This window comes from Pteropus alecto, unplaced genomic scaffold, assembly GCF_000325575.1.
Source record: "Pteropus alecto unplaced genomic scaffold, ASM32557v1 scaffold3, whole genome shotgun sequence".
Taxonomy (NCBI): domain Eukaryota; kingdom Metazoa; phylum Chordata; class Mammalia; order Chiroptera; family Pteropodidae; genus Pteropus; species Pteropus alecto.
The window spans coordinates 14,606,467-14,624,866 of record NW_006442484.1 but is presented as its reverse complement, the minus strand read 5'-3'; the positions used below and the strand labels follow the sequence as shown (position 1 = coordinate 14,624,866).

Genomic DNA, 18,400 nt, shown 5'->3' with positions numbered 1-18,400 from the left:
ACAACTGATGGGGGTATGAATTCATAGAGCCTTCAGAGAAGGCAATTTGGCAGCATCTTTTATAATCTAACTTTGACTCAGAAAGTTATACAAACATATCCTACAGGTATATTTTCACAGCTAATATACCTTCACAAAGATGTTCACTGTAGCAATGTTTGTAACAGAAAAACAAAAACAAGCAAAAAAAAAAAATTATAACCAATGAATGCCACCAGAGAACGGATAATAAATTAGAGGTACGTTTATCAAATAAAAGGCTACACAGGCACTAATAAGATGAGGTAGCTATGTACTGATAGGGAAAGTTCTTCAAAACCATATAAGTAAAAGAGCAAGATTCATAGTAGTATATGTAATATGATCCCATTTATTTAAAATATAAAGATTACATATTTGCTTATTATGCATTAAAATTTTCTGAAGATTACAAAAGAAACTGTTAAGAGGTTACTTCTGGGGAATAGAACTGGGGGTAAGATGCAAAGATGAGGTTTTTATTTTTTAGCCTTCCATATTGTTTTGAGTTTTTCTTTACCATGTATACTTTTCAAAATATAAAACTGAGAGATCCTCCTACTCAAAGATTGTGAACCATTCCTTTGTATATGTTTCTCTAAGATCTACATTTGATTTTTTTCAAGGCAAACTCACCTAAGGTACTCCAAGTTTTTGCGAATATGTTTCTAATAGTTATTAGTAGGGTCACACCCATTTGAGTTTTTTGTTTTTATATCATGTATTGCTATATTTTTAAAGATGACAAAACTAACTTAAATGGGATGCTGGATTTTTCTTTTTCAAGCACACTTTTTAAATTACTGAAGTAATATGATCATTGCAAAAAATTGAGAGAATATATATATATGAGTTCAAAAAAAAGAACTAAAATTCCATATAACCACTCAATGTTCGGTATGTTTTCTTTTTTCTTTACATTATGTTAATACATAGTAGTATCTATATATAAAGTGTGGTTACAAAGCTAAGAGCATACTGTACACCAATAGCTCTGTATCCTGATTTTTCTCCCCAACATATAACATATAATTGTTGAATTAATATTGTACCATTTCTCCACATCGAAAGTTAATCATATCTGCACAAGGCATTTAGTTGGTTTCTAGTTCTTAGGTAAAATAAATACCACTTAATGAATATATTTATGCCTAAATTTTGTCTGCATTTATGATCGTTCCTTAGAAAAAACTGTTGGATCAAAGAGTATGAAATATTTGTTTCTCATGTTTTTCAAAAAGGTTATATACCAGTTTTCACTCCAACCACCAGCAGAGCCTGTTTCCTTGCCAACAATGACTACTACCATTTTAAAAAATCATTGTTATTTCATAGGTGAAAAAAGTTTGCTGAGAAAATTTCTTCCTCCCATTACAAAATATAAAGTCAGGGTCCTTTCTACATGTTCACTCAAGTGATATGTCTCAATCTAAAAGCAGAAGGTTAAAAGAGGAACTGTCAAGTTTATTCCCTTTTTCAAACATTATTAGTTTAGTGGACTCCACTCCCAAAAACATACGGTAAAGTACCAATCGAGACTAAGAATCTCTTTAAAGTTCTTAAGAGTAACCAAATGAGCAAAAGGCATATCTTTATTCCATACATCTCGTCCTACACAAGTACTTTAGGTCTTTGAAGTAGGAGAGCAAAAATTTATAAAGGTTAGGGGACTAGTTGTAGATTAGCGTTGTTTTGCATTTGATGAGAACAAAGACAAGAACATTATGCAAAGTGATGCCTTGCTGACTTAGGAGAGATAGTAACATAGCATCGATGTGTGTCAAAAAATTTCTTCCTTCAGTGATATTTAAAGTAAGGTGGTCAGCTACTTTCCTGATAGCTCCAGGGCAATACCAAGGGTTAAAAACCAGACATATGACCTCAACAGAGCCCTGTGCAACAAAAAGATGCGAGGATAACAAAACTTAAAGCAAAAATAAGGTCATTACAATTTTTGGAAAAGATTTTTTATTCAGTGTTTAAGATTAAAAACTACAAGATTTTGCTTGCAGCTGATGAGCAAAAAGAAAAAAAAAAACAAATTACCATCTGATTGGCTAGTTAAAATGCTCTGACTCAGAGTCAAATTACTCAGTGACATATGTTACTTTGTGTGGGCTTAAAGAGTTCTGGAGCAAAATAGTTTAAACAAAGCATATCATCTGAGAGCACAGGACTAATGGGTATATGAAATACTGAATAAGAAAGCTTATGAAAGGAGGCCGTGGAAGACCTTTTGATTCTTTTAGGCTTCTAGTAGCTGGTTACCATATGCAAGGACCTAGCAGCTAGTTATTTTATCTCTTGACTTGTCTGAGTTAAAACAACTTTAACCCACTAAGCGGGAATAAAGAGATACTTTATAGATCAGTTGGAAAAAATAAAGCAGTTCCACCTCTCCAGCAGAATTTTAGTTGAATTAAATCATAAGAGAAACAATGATTATTGCACATACTGTACTTGTCACACTACATCTGTTGAGTTGAATTCCCATTCCAAGTGTTATTTTCATCTTCACCATCATCTTGAGTCCTCAATCTATATATCTTCCCCTCCTTTTTAAAGTCTTCTCCCCGTTTCTCCAGCACTCTTTTTCTGACTGGTTCCCTGATACAATAAAAGAGGGAGAAAAGACAAGATAACATAAAATGAAAACAGCAATAACACAAAACTGTTTCCCTTACAATTCCATTAGTATAGAAAACAATACTTTAAGTTACAGAAGATAACTATATCTACTATTGCAGTACTAGACTTCATACGTTTTTAGCAGTTTAACTTCACCTTTTCTCCAAGCCAAACCACCAAAATCATTATTTTCCACTTCCATTTTTTAAATAATTTTTTAGTTATAGTTGGCATACAACACTATATTAGTTTCAGATATACAACATAGTAAGTAGATATCTATATAACTCACAAAGTGCTCACTCCAATAAATCTAGTACCCCTCTAATATTATTGGCCATATTCCTTATGCTATACTTTCTATCTCCATGACTATGTGTAATTATCAATTTGTACTTCTTAATCCCCTCCCCACTTTTCACCGATCCCCTCAACCTGCCTTTGATTTGGTAACCCTCAAGACATTCTCTGTATCTATGAGTTGGTTTCTGTTTTGTTCTTTAGATTCCACATATACATGCAATCATATGGCATTTATCTTCCTCTAGGTCCATCACACAATTTCTTTTCCCATCCCCTTACTTTTAGTTTAAGTGTCTTTTAATTTGAAGTGAGTCTCTTGTGGGAAGCATATGTAAAAGTCTTGTTTTCTTATCCATTCAGCCACCCTATCTTTTGGTTGGAGCACTTAACTCTTTTTCATTTGAAGAACTTACTAATACTTATGGTATTAATTGTACTTATTGCCATTCTTTATTCATATATTTGCTACATATTTTTTCTTCTTCTTAAAGAAATCCCTCCAACATTTCCTGTAATACTGGCTTGGTGATGATGAACTCCTTTAGCTTTTTCTTGTCTGAGAAGCTCTTCATCTGTTCTTTGACTCTAAATGATAGCTTTGCTAGATAAAGTAATCTTGGTTGTAGATCCTGGGTTTTCATCACTTTGACTAATTTGGGACAAGCCCTTCTATCCTGAAAGGTTTCTTTTGAGAAATCAGCTGACAGTCTCATGGGAGCTTCTTTGTAGGTAACTGCTTTTCTCTTGCTGCTTTTAAGATTTTCTCTTTGTATTAAACTTTTGGCATTTTAATTATGATGTGTCGTGGTGTGGGCCTCTTTGGGTTCATCTTTTTGTGGACTCTCATCTTTTTGGGTTGTATGTCTATTTCCTTCCCCAGGTTAGGGAAATTTTCCATCATTATATCTTCAAATAGGTTTTCAACTTATTGCTTTCTCCTTTTGTTACATCTGATGTTATCCCATAGGCTCCTTCTATTATCTTCATTTTTTTTGTTGATGCCATTCTGATTGGGTGTCCTCCGCTACCGCATCCTCTATATTGATGATTTGATCCTCCGTTTCCTCCACTCTGTTGATTCCTTCTAATATACTCTTCATCTCAGACACTGTATTCTTCATTTCTGACTGGTTCCTTTTCATAATTTCCATCTCCGTTTTTGTTATCTCTTTGTTAAAGTTCTGAGTTCGTCTACTCTTCCCCTAAGTTCCTTAAGTAGCCTTATAACCAGTGTTTATATTCCTTGTCTCCATTTTGGTGAATTTTTCTGAAGCTTTGTTTTGTTCTTTCAAGTGGGACATGATTGTCTCCCCATTTTGGCTGTCTCCCTGTGTCTGTTTCTATGTATTAGGTACAACTCCTAAGTCTCTCAGCCTTAGCAGAGTGGCTGTATGCAATGTGTGTGGGCCCCTTGGCACAAACCTGAGAGGGGTCCAGCTGCAGGCCAAGTTCAGCCACAGCCTGTGTACCTCCAGGGCCACCTGTTAAGTGTCACCAAGCAATCTACATATGGCTGCCACCCATGCTAGGCTTATAGGTGCCTCAAGGGGTCAAGTTCGAAACCAAGGCCGGCTGCCACTAGTGCAGGGTTTGGGGCTGCTCAGCAAGAGGTACAGAACACACCGAGGCCAGATGCTGCTTCTTTGGGTTTTGTGAGCCTTTGAGAGATTTTGTGAAAGTTCGCAGCAGGAGCCAAGACGGCCCGTTTGTATGGAATAAAATTACTGCAAGTGGCTTGGGTGGGCCCATAAGTTGGGAGAGGTGGAGTCTCAGAGAATCCCCTGGGCAGAGCGACCTGTGTTATCCAGGTTGTTGGTACCTGTGTGGCTAGGAAGGGAGAGGGCTCAACAAAGGAACAAAGCTTCTGCCTATACCTCTGTCCAGGAGCAAACTGCCCCTTCAGCCCTCACCCTGAAACCCAACAGCTCAGCGCCTCCCTGTATGTCCCTGGCGCCCCCCAAGCAGTTGCTCCAGCACTGGAGCTCAGAGCCATTGAGTCTGTCAGCTAGTAAGGACAAGTGGAAGGTCTCTGTTTCCTGCAGCCCTCCATTTCACTCAGTCACAACCTCTGTTGGTTTTCACAGCCAGAGGTTGGGGGGACTTTTCTTGGCAATGGAACCCTGGAGTGGGAGCCCAGTGTACGTCAGCCAGGACCCCTCACTCCTCAGGTGGGGGAGGGGGCTCTGCAGCCAAGATAGCCCTCTCAATACTCAATCGCCACTCCACTTGTGGGACTGGGCTGTTTGGCATCTCTACCGCATTTACCATTTCGAGGTGATCTGTTATTTGAGGTGACCTAGTTGTAGGGCTTCTATTCAGCCAGACCTCTGGCAATTCCACGTACTGGTTGCTCTGTAGTTTTGTGATAATTTTAGTGTAGTAGCTAGAGGAGGCGTGTAGAGCCTTTATCTTCTACGTCATCTTGAATCTCTTCCATATATTTCTTGATGACTTAGTAAGCTTTAGAAGTAGAATCATCTGCCAACTAATCTTTCCTTTATTAGTTATGCAAGCTGACATAGCTACTAAAACAATTTATGCTTTACATAGCACCCTAGAAGCTATCCAAAGCTCCATTCATAGCCTAATTGACAGAAATGGTCAATTAGCAATTTTTAATCCTTTTATAATCTTTAATTACTTATACAATTAAGAATGGGATTTCAATCCAAAATAGGAAGGAAACAGGGGTTAAATTTAAGCTAATATATTCTTCAACTCTAGAGGGGGACAGAGAGCGAAAAGGAAAAAAAGGAAAACCAATAGTGGAACACAAGTTTTGCCCTCTCAGAAATATAGTCATCCCATCCTTTGCCCAAACCCAAGTCCTCTTCTCTTATTTGAAAAAAGTTTTAAAAACCCACACAGCAAGCTATCCCATATTACAGTAATTCAGGATTAAATACTTCCACCCATTGCTCAGTAAGATTTCCAAATTCAGCACTAATAAGGCCTAGTCTGAATGCTGTTCTAACACAAGAGAAGAATTTCCCTCTGTCCCCACTTGAACAATGTACTAAGGATATAATTGGTCTTCCTGCCTAATAGCTAAGGAAGAAATCAAGATAAAAGTTAAATCAGCCCAATCACAGTATCTACACATATCTTAATCTAGGAGTCACTAGGACTCAAGACTAGGATTTCCTTACTGACGGAAAGGATTTCCATTCCTTATCACATAGTATTAGTGTGACGATTTGCTATAATGACTATTAATGGCCTAATAGCGTGTTTAACAGTAGTTGGTATATCATGTAATAAATTGTGCTATTGTATAATCTCATCTTCTAGAAAACTACTTTCTATTATTGTTAAAAAATGCAAAATCTTAACAGACGTATGAGTTAAAATGATTAGAGTTGTCTGCTGGTATTACCATTCTAACCTTGACCATCTGCAATAAAAAAAAGGCCTCTTGGTTAAGGGACTAGTCTAAATAACTCTCCAAATAACTGGATAGTCCAAATAACTATCCAGTTTTCTCAGCTTGGTCCTTCTCTAAATGACCCAGAGAAAATTCTCAAGAACACAATCCCTCTAAAGAAATTACACAAGATGACTGTGAGAAATTAATGGAATATCTTGTCAGACAAAACATGGCTACCAAGAAAAGTATTACTATTTAGGCCTGAAGAAAATCTACTTTTCTAATGGGATGAAGAAAATTCAACAAATAAATAAAACCAAAAGAGGTGAAGAAGCTTTCCATGGAAGAGGTTTTAGGAAGATGGCTGAGAAAACACAGGTAGGTGAGCTTCCCCAGAGAGATTATATAATAAATGCTCAGAACATTTGGGGTTTTTCCCTAATACAGAAAGAAAATGAAGTACCTAAAACAAAATTTCTCATTCTGAATAACGTATTGGGCATTATTAACATATTTTGCAAACAGGAAAAACACAGATACCTTTTTTCTGAATTGCTGGAAGATGCAAGGGTTGAGGATTCTGAAGATGCTGCTCTCACTGAGGTCTGTGCAGGAGGAGGATTACTAAATAAGAAGTTGCTAATCAGTCTCCAGATGGCAAGGAATGGGTAAAGTACTGTTCCCAACAATGTCCAAAAGTCTCCACTGGAAGAATGTACCATGGATGTAGTTGGTCTTCCTGCCTAAAAATTAAAAAATGAACCTAGATAAAGACTACATCAGCCCAATCACATCACACACAAGGTTCTAGGTGAATCTTATATTTGAAAAAGAAAGTCTTATTGATTTCAGTTTACTACAAGGAGGGAAATTACCAACTTTTGCTGTTTTTCAAGTATATACAAACTTCTGGACATTCCTGGAGCTCTGTTTTTTTTAAAGAAGCAACCATAACATAGAAACCAGAAAGTTCTCGGTGAAATGAACCAATTATTTTTAAGAGAACTTTTCTACTGAAATTAGTAACTTTGATAAGAAAAGTCTTTCTTGATGATTGGAAAAAAGGGAGAAGTTTCAAACCTCAGTGAATGCAATTAATCCTGATTACTGGAGGGATAACTGTTTTAGGTGTGGGGCTCTAGTTCAGATCAGGGAAAACTAGACTAACTCAGGCACAAAAGACCCAGGCTCTCATCCAAGTTCCAGCATTTAAGGTGGCACTTTGTCAAAATTTTTTAAGCTTTCGGAGCCTCTTCATATTATTGTAAGGATCAAATGGAATTAATGTTAAAAATGAATATTTTTATGTTAAAATGATTTTTAAAAATCTGGTGAACAGTAGAGTCATACACAAATAAAAGACACTAAATCTAAAGATTAGACACTCCGCATCTTTTCTTCTTCTACTAGTCATTTTTTGTACATGAAAATAGGTAAGGTAAAAAGCTGAAAATCAATCTATTTACTTAATGTCTCACTAATAATAAAAATACATAAACCATGGGATAATGGAACAATAAATTGATTTTGAATAATTTGGATTTTAATTATCCATAGTATATAGCTTTCATCTTTTCTTCCATTTATTACAAGAAACAATCAAAAGTAGAACATAAATTATTAGAAAAAACACATATGTATATACATACTGGTAATAGTACCACTGAAGCACTTGGGGCAAGTTCCAAATCCAATAACTTCTTTTTATAATCTTCTTTGGTAAATTCTCTCCTGGGAAACATGGTTGCTAATGAAAAATTACCGTATGTGTTGCCAACAGTCTGTAACATAACAATAAATTTACAAACATTAAAATGATTCCTTTTCAAAGTAAGGTATTACTCACATGCATCCAAAATGACTGCTTTAATTAAAAGTGCCTTAATTTAAAAAGTTCATTTAAATGTAAACTCAAAATACATTAAAAACTTTGTGCTTCAAAAAGTAGCTGAAAGCTGTCAAATCCAAATAGTATTTAAAAGCTTTTATAATTCAAAAATAACCTTAGCAAAAATATAGTTCCTAAGACCATATAAACAAACTGAATAAAAATGAACAATTAGATATCTCTTTTAAGTATGGCTGCAATTTGCCATGAGTTTTCATTATCCTTTGGCAAATTTATATTACTATCTCACAAGTACACATTTCAATTATAGATATTCCATATTAAAAATCTGAAACAGACCTCATATATGAAACATCAGAGATTTCTGCCCCTTCGTCTCAAAGAATAAATGGTCCAAAATTAATCCACACAATACATAAAATACCCAGATCCAGGAAATTACATTGAGCAGCATCACTCACAATTTTAAGTCACCTATACTTATAAAATTACATTGAGCAGCATAACTCACAATTTTAAGTCACCTATACTTATAAAATCTTAGACAGTTGTTTAACCAGAAGATTTCAAAGAAAGAGACTAATGCTTTCGTTTTTTTGTAATTTTCCACTGCAGGTCATATATATACCTCACCATTCTCATTCTAACATAAGGACATAGACAAACACAAAATTAGGTCATTCTACTGAAGTGAAGTTCTAAAAGGACTGAGATAGATCCTTTATTCCCCACCCACCCCAACGTGCCTCCCCTTCTTTACTTACCTGTGGCAGAGGCAATAAGACTCAGGCCAGGGGTACCCCCTTTTGGGAGGCCCCAGGTAGGGCTCCATGGCAAAAGAATGAAAGTGGCTGTTTGAGTTGGTTACTATAAAGCTTAGAGAAAAGGGTTCTTAACATATGTTTTTATATTGTCCAGCCCAGCTCAGCAGTGGAGGAAGGCAGATAGCTTTTTAGGTATCCTTCTCTTGGGACCCATAAGTGAGGTAGCAGACTAAATGCAGAGAAGAGATCTAGCTAAAAGATTTGAACTCTAATTTTAACTTTGAAGTGATATATGAGACAAATACTGGTACATATAATGGGCCTAGATAATAAAGGACATCTGATGCCTAGAATACATTTTGAGTAAGAAATCAATCAGAAAATAAAAACTAATTGGAAGTTACTCATAGATTTTGAGTAAGCTACTTTCTGGAAGTAAATTCCTAAAGAAGATACTTGTTGCCAAATAAAGATTAATGATCTATAGACTTGGACAACTGGCAGATGGTGGTAAAATGGTCATCTCCAAAGCACTGTAAGCAACCTGCAGAAAATGTGCAGAGGACCGAGAAAAACCATATCCTTTTTCACAGGAGACAATTCGGATCAGACCTCTGGAAAAATCACTTGCTTTTCATTCCTCCAGTTGAGTGTACTAAGCAGTGAAAAAGGTTTCCAGAGCCTGTTGTATAATATCAGCAAATTCCTATTTTTGCTCAACAAGCACCTATGCTGTTTTTATGTGGCATTAATACATGAAAGAAGCTCCACAATACTCTAGAGGTCCTGTGCCTCCCTCCTGGGGATAAGTCATGACTTATTCACATTTTTCAAATTCTGCTTGAAAATTTCCCCTCCTATATTTTATTAACCTATTCATCTACCTTTACTATAACTCAAGACATAAACTTACCTGTGCGGCAAACTGCCTTGCCTCTTCTAGAGGAGCATCAGAAGGGAACTGATTTGTAAAGGAAGAACCATCAGGAAGACGAAACTGAATTCTTGCAATGGTGCTGTGAAAGCAGAAAATTTAAGTCAGCATCTTTACTACCTCTATTCTCAAATAATACCTAAAGTTACAGAAACAAAGTGGAAATGCATGAAAATAGGGTTTTTTTCACAATGTCAGATCTTTTCACTTTTTAATTTTGATGAAGTCTAACTTATCGCTTTTGTTGCTCGTGATTTTTTTTGGGGGGTGGGAGGAGTTATGTCTAAGAATCCATTACTTATTCCAAGGTCTTAAGATTTCCTCATTTTTTCCCTAAGAGTAAGAGCTATTTTTACCTTTTAAACTTAGGTCGATGATCCATTATGAGTTAATCTTTTATATGGTAGGAGGCAAGGGTCCAAATTCATTCTTTTGCATATATCTACTTGTTGAAGCACCATCTGTTAAAGAGACTATTCTTTCCTCATTGAATGGTCTTGGTACTCTTTTAAAAAATCAATTGATTAAAAATGTAAGTTTATTTCTGGAGTCTCGATTCTATTACATGATCCATATGTCCATCTTTATGCCAATTCCACAATGTCTTGGTTATTGTAGCTTTGTATTAAGTTTTAAAATCAGAAAATCTGAGTCTTTCAATTTCGTTCTTTTTCCAGACTGTTTTGAGTATTCTGGGTCCCTTTCATTTCCCTATGAATTTTAGGATCAGATCCCTAAAAAATCTTGACAGAAAAACTAGCAAGGATTTTGACAGGGACTGTGTTGAATCTATAAATCAGTTTGGGAAGCAGTACTGACATCTTAACAAAAGTGTTAAGACTTGTACACTGAAAACTAGAAAACACTGTTGAAAGAATTAAAACCTAAATACATGGAAAGACATTCTGTGTTCTATAGAAGATTTAATATTTTTAAGTATATTCTTAAGTATTGTAAAATTTTAGAAAGTTTTAAAAAATTTTTTATAATTATGAAAGTAATGCTTATTAATTCCTTAATACGGAAAACACAGAAAGTACAGAGAAGAAAATAAATATTAACCACAATCCAACAAACAGGATATACTGGAAATCTAAATTCTTGTTTTTGCAACATACTTCCCGTTTGGGGAATTGCCTTATCCCTGCTACATGTCATTCATTCTGGTATGATTATCAATAACATTTCTTCTACTGAGGGCTTAACAACTACCCCAACCAGAGAACCCACACGAAGTGACTGTGTCTGGAGGTGGCCACATCATCCAAGCAGGGCCAATTGGAATTTTCCTCAGTGAATGACATGAGCTTTAGGAAAAAGAGTTCATTTTTTCTATCTGGGATCAGGATCTCAAGGTCCTGAAAGCGCCATGAGGCCCTGGGTTCTCCTTACACCATCTAAGGACTTTCTCTGAGATTAAAGCTAAAATAGAAGAAATCAAGAGATTAAAAAGAGAAAGAGAAAAAAATCCTAAGAATATCCTTTAGATCCCTGGACCTAACTATGCTTAACCAAATTCATCACTGGAACTCTCAATTGCAGAGCCAATGGATTCTCTCTTTTGCTTAATCCTATTTGATTTGAGGTAGGACAACTAAAGAATGCTAATACACAAGATAACTACAATAAATCATTTTGATGTATGTGGTTTTTTTGACAGAGATTTCTTGAGCCCTCTTTTTAAGTCATTTACAGATGCTCATCTTACAATGGGGTAACATCACAATAAACCCACTGTAAATTGAAAACTTAATACACCTAATCTACCGAACATCATAGCTAAGCCTAGCCTACCTTAAACATGCTCACAACACTTACATTAGCCTACAGTAAAGCAAAATCATCTTAATGCAATGAATACACGGTAGAGCACTGGTAGTTTACCCTCATGATAGTATGCCTGACTGGGAGCTGCAGCTCTCTGCTGCTGCCCAGCATCACTAGAGTATCATAGCACGTATCACTACACTAGTAAAAGATCTGAAGCACAGTTTCTCCTAAATGCTTATCACTTTCGCATCACTGTAAAGTTGAAAAATCCTAAGTCAAACCATCATGAGTTGGGGACTGTCTGTATTTAGTACTGTTACACTGTAAATTCATATCCAATAACGAACTCCATTGGCAGCTGCCAAATTGGTCAATATGTCCTTCTGGAACTACTTATTATAGTCATAGCATACAACAGTTTTAAAAAGCAGCCTACAACTACAACCATTGTTCTCCTCAGCTATCACATACATACAGATATTTAAGCAAGAAATAAAGTACCTTCTTTCTCTTGCAGAAGCATCCCTTTTGACTTCCAATTCTGCCTGTTTGGCCAGCAAGGCAGCAGCTTTAGCAGCTTCTACTTCTTCCTTTGTCTTTGCAAAACGAGCTGCTCTCTCTGCACGATCCTTTAAAACAGTTGTTAGACATTAATTATTTTTCATTGTCAGAATGGTGTAATTCACACATTTCTAAACAAAAGGAACAAACACATATATGCATGAAATTCCTTAAAGTCATATGTTAACTTTATCACTCTGGATCTGGTATTTTTTTTAGTTTTATCAATTGCCAAGGACCAGAGTTGTTACTAAACAAACAGGGACTTGATTTTGGTCACTACTATATCTCCAGAGCCCACAACAGGTCTGGCACATAGTAGGTATTTGCTGAATGAACAAATGAACAAACAATATTAAGGTAGGCATGGTTTTCACAAGCATTACAACTGTTCAATTCTAAAAGCAATTGTTACAAAACCATCTTAAGCTTCTACTTATGTGTCTAAATCCTCTGAATGTCCCAAAAATGAATGCTTATGACTAGAGGAGACTGTTAGGTAACCATTTCTTAGCTTCTTTTCTAGGGAATCTTTGAAAACTATCTTCTGACTACTGATTAAATTCAAAATATAACATGGAGAAAAATTACTCTGAAAAAATCATCTCAATTTTATTTATTTTTGAATTTTCTTTATTTTTATTTTTTAAAGATTTTTATTAAAATATAGCTAACATATAATATTGTATTAGTTTCAGGTGTAAAGCATAGTTATGCAACATTTATATACTTAAAGAAGTGATCACCATAATATATTCAGCAGCCATCTGACACCGTACAATACTATTATAAGATTATTGACTATATTCCCTATGCTGTATACCAAATCCTCACAACTTGTTTGTAATATACCTGGAAATCCAAACTTATTCCTCTCCCCCTCACCGCCTTTTTTCAATCACAGTTGACCTTCAATATTATTTTATATTAGTTTCAGGTGTATGCATAGTGGTTAGACATTTATAAAATTTACAAAGTAATAAATCATCTCAATTTTAATCTTAACTGTATTTTAATTCAACATACAATTTTTAGTAAAAGGAAGCTGAGAATTGGTACTCTTTGAGTCACTAAAATCTACAATTTTTGTGTGCATTGTCTGGTAATAAACCAAAATCACTGTGCATAGAAAAACAATTTCATGTTCTAGATAAACTTAATACTCACCAATGCAATCTGCTGTTTTATACGCTCTCGAGCTGCCCTATCTTCTGCCTTTTCTCTGTTTCTTTCCTCTAACATTCTTTTTATTAATTCTTCTTCTTGCTTTCTTTTATAATCCAACATTTCTTTTCCAGTTTTTCTCCTCTCAATTTCCTTTTTAATCTCTCTCTAAATTAAAGAGAAAGTAATAAGTTTTATGAGCCGAAAACACAATTTAATAATCTACCCTAGAGACTATTATGTATGCAAAAAAGCTGGTTGTAGGGTACAACGAAAGGAATGAAACAACTTCATAAAATGTAAGGGGTGAGTACAATTTATTACCAACATGGGTTAATGGTCAAATGTTTATCAATTTATGAATCTTTGCCAGTGGTTCTATTAAGATTACGATGTGGTCAACGCAATTTGAAAACAAACAGAATTATAGGTCATTGGTTTCTAAGATGAATACATTACCCTCCAAAGACAACAAGTCAGTCATTTATATGGCTTGAAAAAATGATAACCTTCCTATATTAGAACCCCAAAGAGATGCTACAGTTTTTGTGCACATGATGAGAAAAATCAATGGTGCACTAGAATGCAGCAAAACCAGAGGAAAAAATCAGCACAATGTCTACAAATTTCTTCTTCACACAAAAGAACTAAAAGTTTGATCTGCATCAAACAAATAATTTTAGTTCAAGTCCATTTATTATTAGTGTAGAAAACTCATAGCAGAGGGAGAAATAAGCCAATTCCTAGCAATTTACCAAAAAAAAAAAAAAAAAAAAAAAAAACCACACAAAAAAGGTGTAGACTATGATACTACTAAAGATGACAAATAATTCCTTTCATTACTACAACACTGACCTATAACCAGGAAGCCACCCTAAGTCTGCCAACGGAATAGGTAATCAAACATTCTCTTACCTAATGAAAGATTAAAACAATGCTTGGTATAGGAACTTTACCTGTTCTTCCTCTTTCCTTTTCTCTTCTCTCCTTTCTTCAAGTTTTTTGGTTAGTCTATATTTTAAAAAAAAATTTTTTAAATACATTAACTGAAACACATCATAGTAACATAAAATATATTTAGGAGATTCATTTAGCTAAAAATAACTGGGGAAATGTAGAAACAAACAAACAAAAGCTCCTGAAGGAATAGCAACAATTTATCTCCTGGCCCTTAGAAAAATCCATGATGAGTCAGTGGAAGCCAATCAGAAGCCTGGCTCCAGTTCTATGTGCCTTACCTCCTACTTACCATTGGTTCCCTTTCCCCGCCCCAAGCCACATCTTCAAATAAATATATAAATCAATGACTTACAAATGCTTTTCTCCTTATACAGAAGTAAACAGGAATATGGCACAAAGTTATTAAAAAGTAAAAGCAAAAAAACTGAAACTAATAATACCAAAACTAATTCCCAACTGTAAGAAATTCATCAATTAAAAACTAATGATTCTGAAAGCAGACAGTGGTAGTGGCTACACAATTTTGTGAATATTTTAAAATCCACTGAACTGTATACTTTGAATTTTATGACATGTGAATTATATCTCGATTTTAAAAAATAATGGTACTTTCTCTGAGAAGAATTTGGGATGCACAGGCGGATATATTTGCTAAAACTCAGCTCAACAACTTGTGCCAGAAATCAAAAGAGTGCTCAAAGAATGATGAGATGTATGCTAAAAGGACAGAAGACCCAGCATGAAGGGAACTCTCCTAGACAAATTTAGGGCAATTTGTACAGAAAAATAATCATAAGAGAAATAAACTGTAACACACTAGAGAAAAAAAGGATTCATAAAACATTTTACTGTTGAGGGGACTTATAAATTGGCATTAAGCACTCTGGAAAATTGGCCAGTATCTATGACTCACTCCTACATATTCCTACTCCTACAAATACATCCAAAAGACATGTTCACCAAGACATATACAAGAATGCTCATAGTGCCCTATTCATAACAGCCCCAAAGTGAAAACAATTCAAATATCCATCAATAGTAAAATGGACAAATTGTGGTATAGTCAAAGAATACGATGAAGCAATGAGAGTGCACCAACTATTGTCACATGCAACAACACAGAAAAGTCCTCACAAATACAATGCTGAGCAAAGGAGAGCAGACACAAGGAGTACATGTGGTATGATTCCATGATGATGCTTACAAATAGCAAAACTCATCTGTGGTGTTAGATTCAGGATAGTGATTATCTCTGAGAGGGAAGCAGAAACTAAGAAAGGGGCATCAGGCCACCAGTGCTTGTTGTACACTGGTAATTTCCTAATTCTGGATCTGAATGCTGGTGTCCAATATGAAGTTTACTGGAAAAAATGGGAGGAGGGGTATAGAAAGTAGGAAGAAGTGAATCATAGCACTTTTCTATAGAAGAGTGAAAGCTAGCTAATAAATGTAAAAGAAACAATTAGAAAAAATACTTCACTATTTTTAACTACCAATGAAATAACTAATGGATATCAAATATCCAAATATTTGATGGATATCCAAATATCAATGGATGCCAAAACCACTGGTGAAAGTTTTTGAGGAATAGCATATTCACCATTTCAAAGAATCATCCTATAGATAACTCCTTAATTAGGGAAAAGGGTGTCTTTTTAATGAAAAAATACAACAGATATCATAACCAATGATTAAACTTAACATCGCTAATAATGCGTACATCTCATATTAGTTGCCTCTTGATGAGAATAATGAGAAGGACAAAACATCACCTAGGTGATGTTCTCATTAAAGTTTAACTTCAGTCTAGAATGACAGAACAGAGAACAGATCAAGGGACATTCTAGAAACAACTAGCCTAGACTCCAAACTTATCCAAGTCATGAAAAATGAAAACAAAACAACAACAACAAAAAACAAACAAAGAGGATGTTCTGGATTAAAGGAGACTACACTAAATTCAATGAAATGACCCTAGATTAGATCCTGAATAAGGGGGAAGAAAGTTATAAAGGACATTATTAGTATAACTGGGGTACTTTAAATATGATAGAATATTAGATAATCTTACTATATCAATTTATAATTTTAGTGTGATAATAGTTTGTTTAGTGTGATTATTAATGAATAAAATCTGAAAATGTCTTTATTCTTTAATTATACACCACCTATAGAATTCTTTTCTGAGAAAAAGAGATATAATTTTTTTCTAATTTGGTTGAAAAGCCCACTGCATCTTAATGACAAATCAACTGTTTCAACACGTCTGCATCTGGGAATCTACTACTTAATTTTATTGGCCTGAGCATAGGTCACTGGGTATATAGACTCCAGGCTCCAACCTAGGCTGGAGATTCTGCTCAGAGACAACAGAACCTCAGTCAATGTTTTTATTATTAGGAGATACATCCTCAAGTATTTGGAGTAAAACGAAATGATTCCTTCAATTTTCAAATGAATCAGCAAAAAGGGTTGTCATTATACCATTCTTTCAACTTTTTGAGGCTGAAATCTTTCCAAATTAAAGATTGGAATTGATGACACTATATATTATCTTTCCCAGATAACTGTGCCAATTTTTAAACCTAATATGAACAAAATAATGTATTTTAAAATATTTGTATTTCACATCTTTTAGCTTTAAAAACAAAACACTATATATTTAATTAGTATTAAAATTTTTTTTTGAGTCTCACAGTTACAAATCAATCCATTTTTTAAAAAATCAGGTTTACTTCCTCGAGAAAAGGCAGTTCAAGATAGAAAGTCACTTTTTTCCCCAACAAGATTACTTTTCCTTCAAACTAAATGAGAAAAAATCCTAAGACCTAGTATGGAGTAATTAGTTTTCTAAAAACTAGGTCTCTGGAAAGAGATGTTACAGCTTAAGAGGAAAGTTAGAATACTACATTTACTAATCCACACTGCCTAATTTTATAGCTAAATTTTTAATTTGTATAAAATATATTTTAAAATATCATCAAAGTTAGAGAAAAATGCATGAAATTTTGCTTTACAGAGCCTGGTATTACATAATTGTGTAAATATCGGAATATATTACAGGGATTAATGGGTCCAACTTACATGGACTGAGAAAAAGCACTGCAGTTCAATTCTCTTAGACAGGGAAACTAGCAGCACGTTAGGGCCCAATAACCCTATAGAGGATGAGTCGGAGGCACCAAAGCACCACAGAGTCTATGATGGGACAGTGGAGATGAAGGCAACCTTAAGGGTATAACAATGATAGGCAAAGGAGACACCTGGGGGACATTTGGAATAGAAATGTTATGTTATATAGGTTGATGTTTTTAGTTATTGTCATTGTCAATGAATCAGATTCCACAAAAGAACAAAATTCCTAACTGAGAACTCAAATGAATAATATGCAGGACCTCAAGTGAATTAATTAGTATCAAGACCTTGGTTGAATCTGATAAATCAATCTCAGCAACAATTTGAAGTAGTTACATGATTTTAATTATATGACTATAACTTGGAATTTTCAAAAATTTTCTAAGCAGTTAACAGTTACTTTCCAATGAAAACTGTTTCATTAAGTTTGTCAACATTTCACTCAATTTCAATATTAACATCCTTTTTTAAAAGACCCCAGCCCACATATATTTCATATAACAGACCTAACAACACAAACTTCTTTAAAAAAATTGCATAAAGTGCTCATCTCCAAAAGCACTTTAAAGTTTTTTTTTCAGTTTAAGGAATCTCAAATTATAGACCCACTCTAACCTGATATGCTAATTATAAAAGTAATAGTGCTCTGTGAAGAAAATTTAGCAACCTGAGAACAAAAGCAAAGGACAACCCCCAATTCCTTTTTCATAGATACTAGTATAAACATTTTGTTGTAGGTCTTAAAGTGTCTTTATCTGACTCACTATACTATGTAACACATATACACCAGTGTGTGTACATATAACTTTTTAAAATTAAAATGGTGTATTATATTTGTAGAACCATATAGGCAGACACAGTAGATATTCCCTTACATGAGAACAGAAGCTATTAAGAAACAACAGGAGGCGGGGGTGATGGGATGGGTGAAAAAGGTGAAAGGGATT

At 34.7% G+C, this 18,400-nt stretch overlaps 1 protein-coding gene across 1 annotated transcript in view; it reads right to left on the bottom strand.

Moving 5' to 3' along the window:
- Window positions 1-352: 352 nt before the first annotated feature.
- The window catches only part of UBXN4 (UBX domain protein 4), a 32,533-nt gene continuing 14,485 nt past the window's right edge, over window positions 353-18,400 (bottom strand). The window contains exons 7-13 of the mRNA XM_006921035.3: window positions 14,315-14,369; window positions 13,362-13,526; window positions 12,135-12,262; window positions 9,843-9,945; window positions 7,966-8,097; window positions 6,857-7,059; window positions 353-2,625 (exon numbers count right to left, since the gene is read on the bottom strand). Of these exons, the coding sequence (XP_006921097.1) occupies window positions 2,487-2,625; window positions 6,857-7,059; window positions 7,966-8,097; window positions 9,843-9,945; window positions 12,135-12,262; window positions 13,362-13,526; window positions 14,315-14,369 (925 nt within the window). The 3' untranslated portion in view covers window positions 353-2,486. The remainder of the gene's footprint in view (window positions 2,626-6,856; window positions 7,060-7,965; window positions 8,098-9,842; window positions 9,946-12,134; window positions 12,263-13,361; window positions 13,527-14,314; window positions 14,370-18,400) is intronic.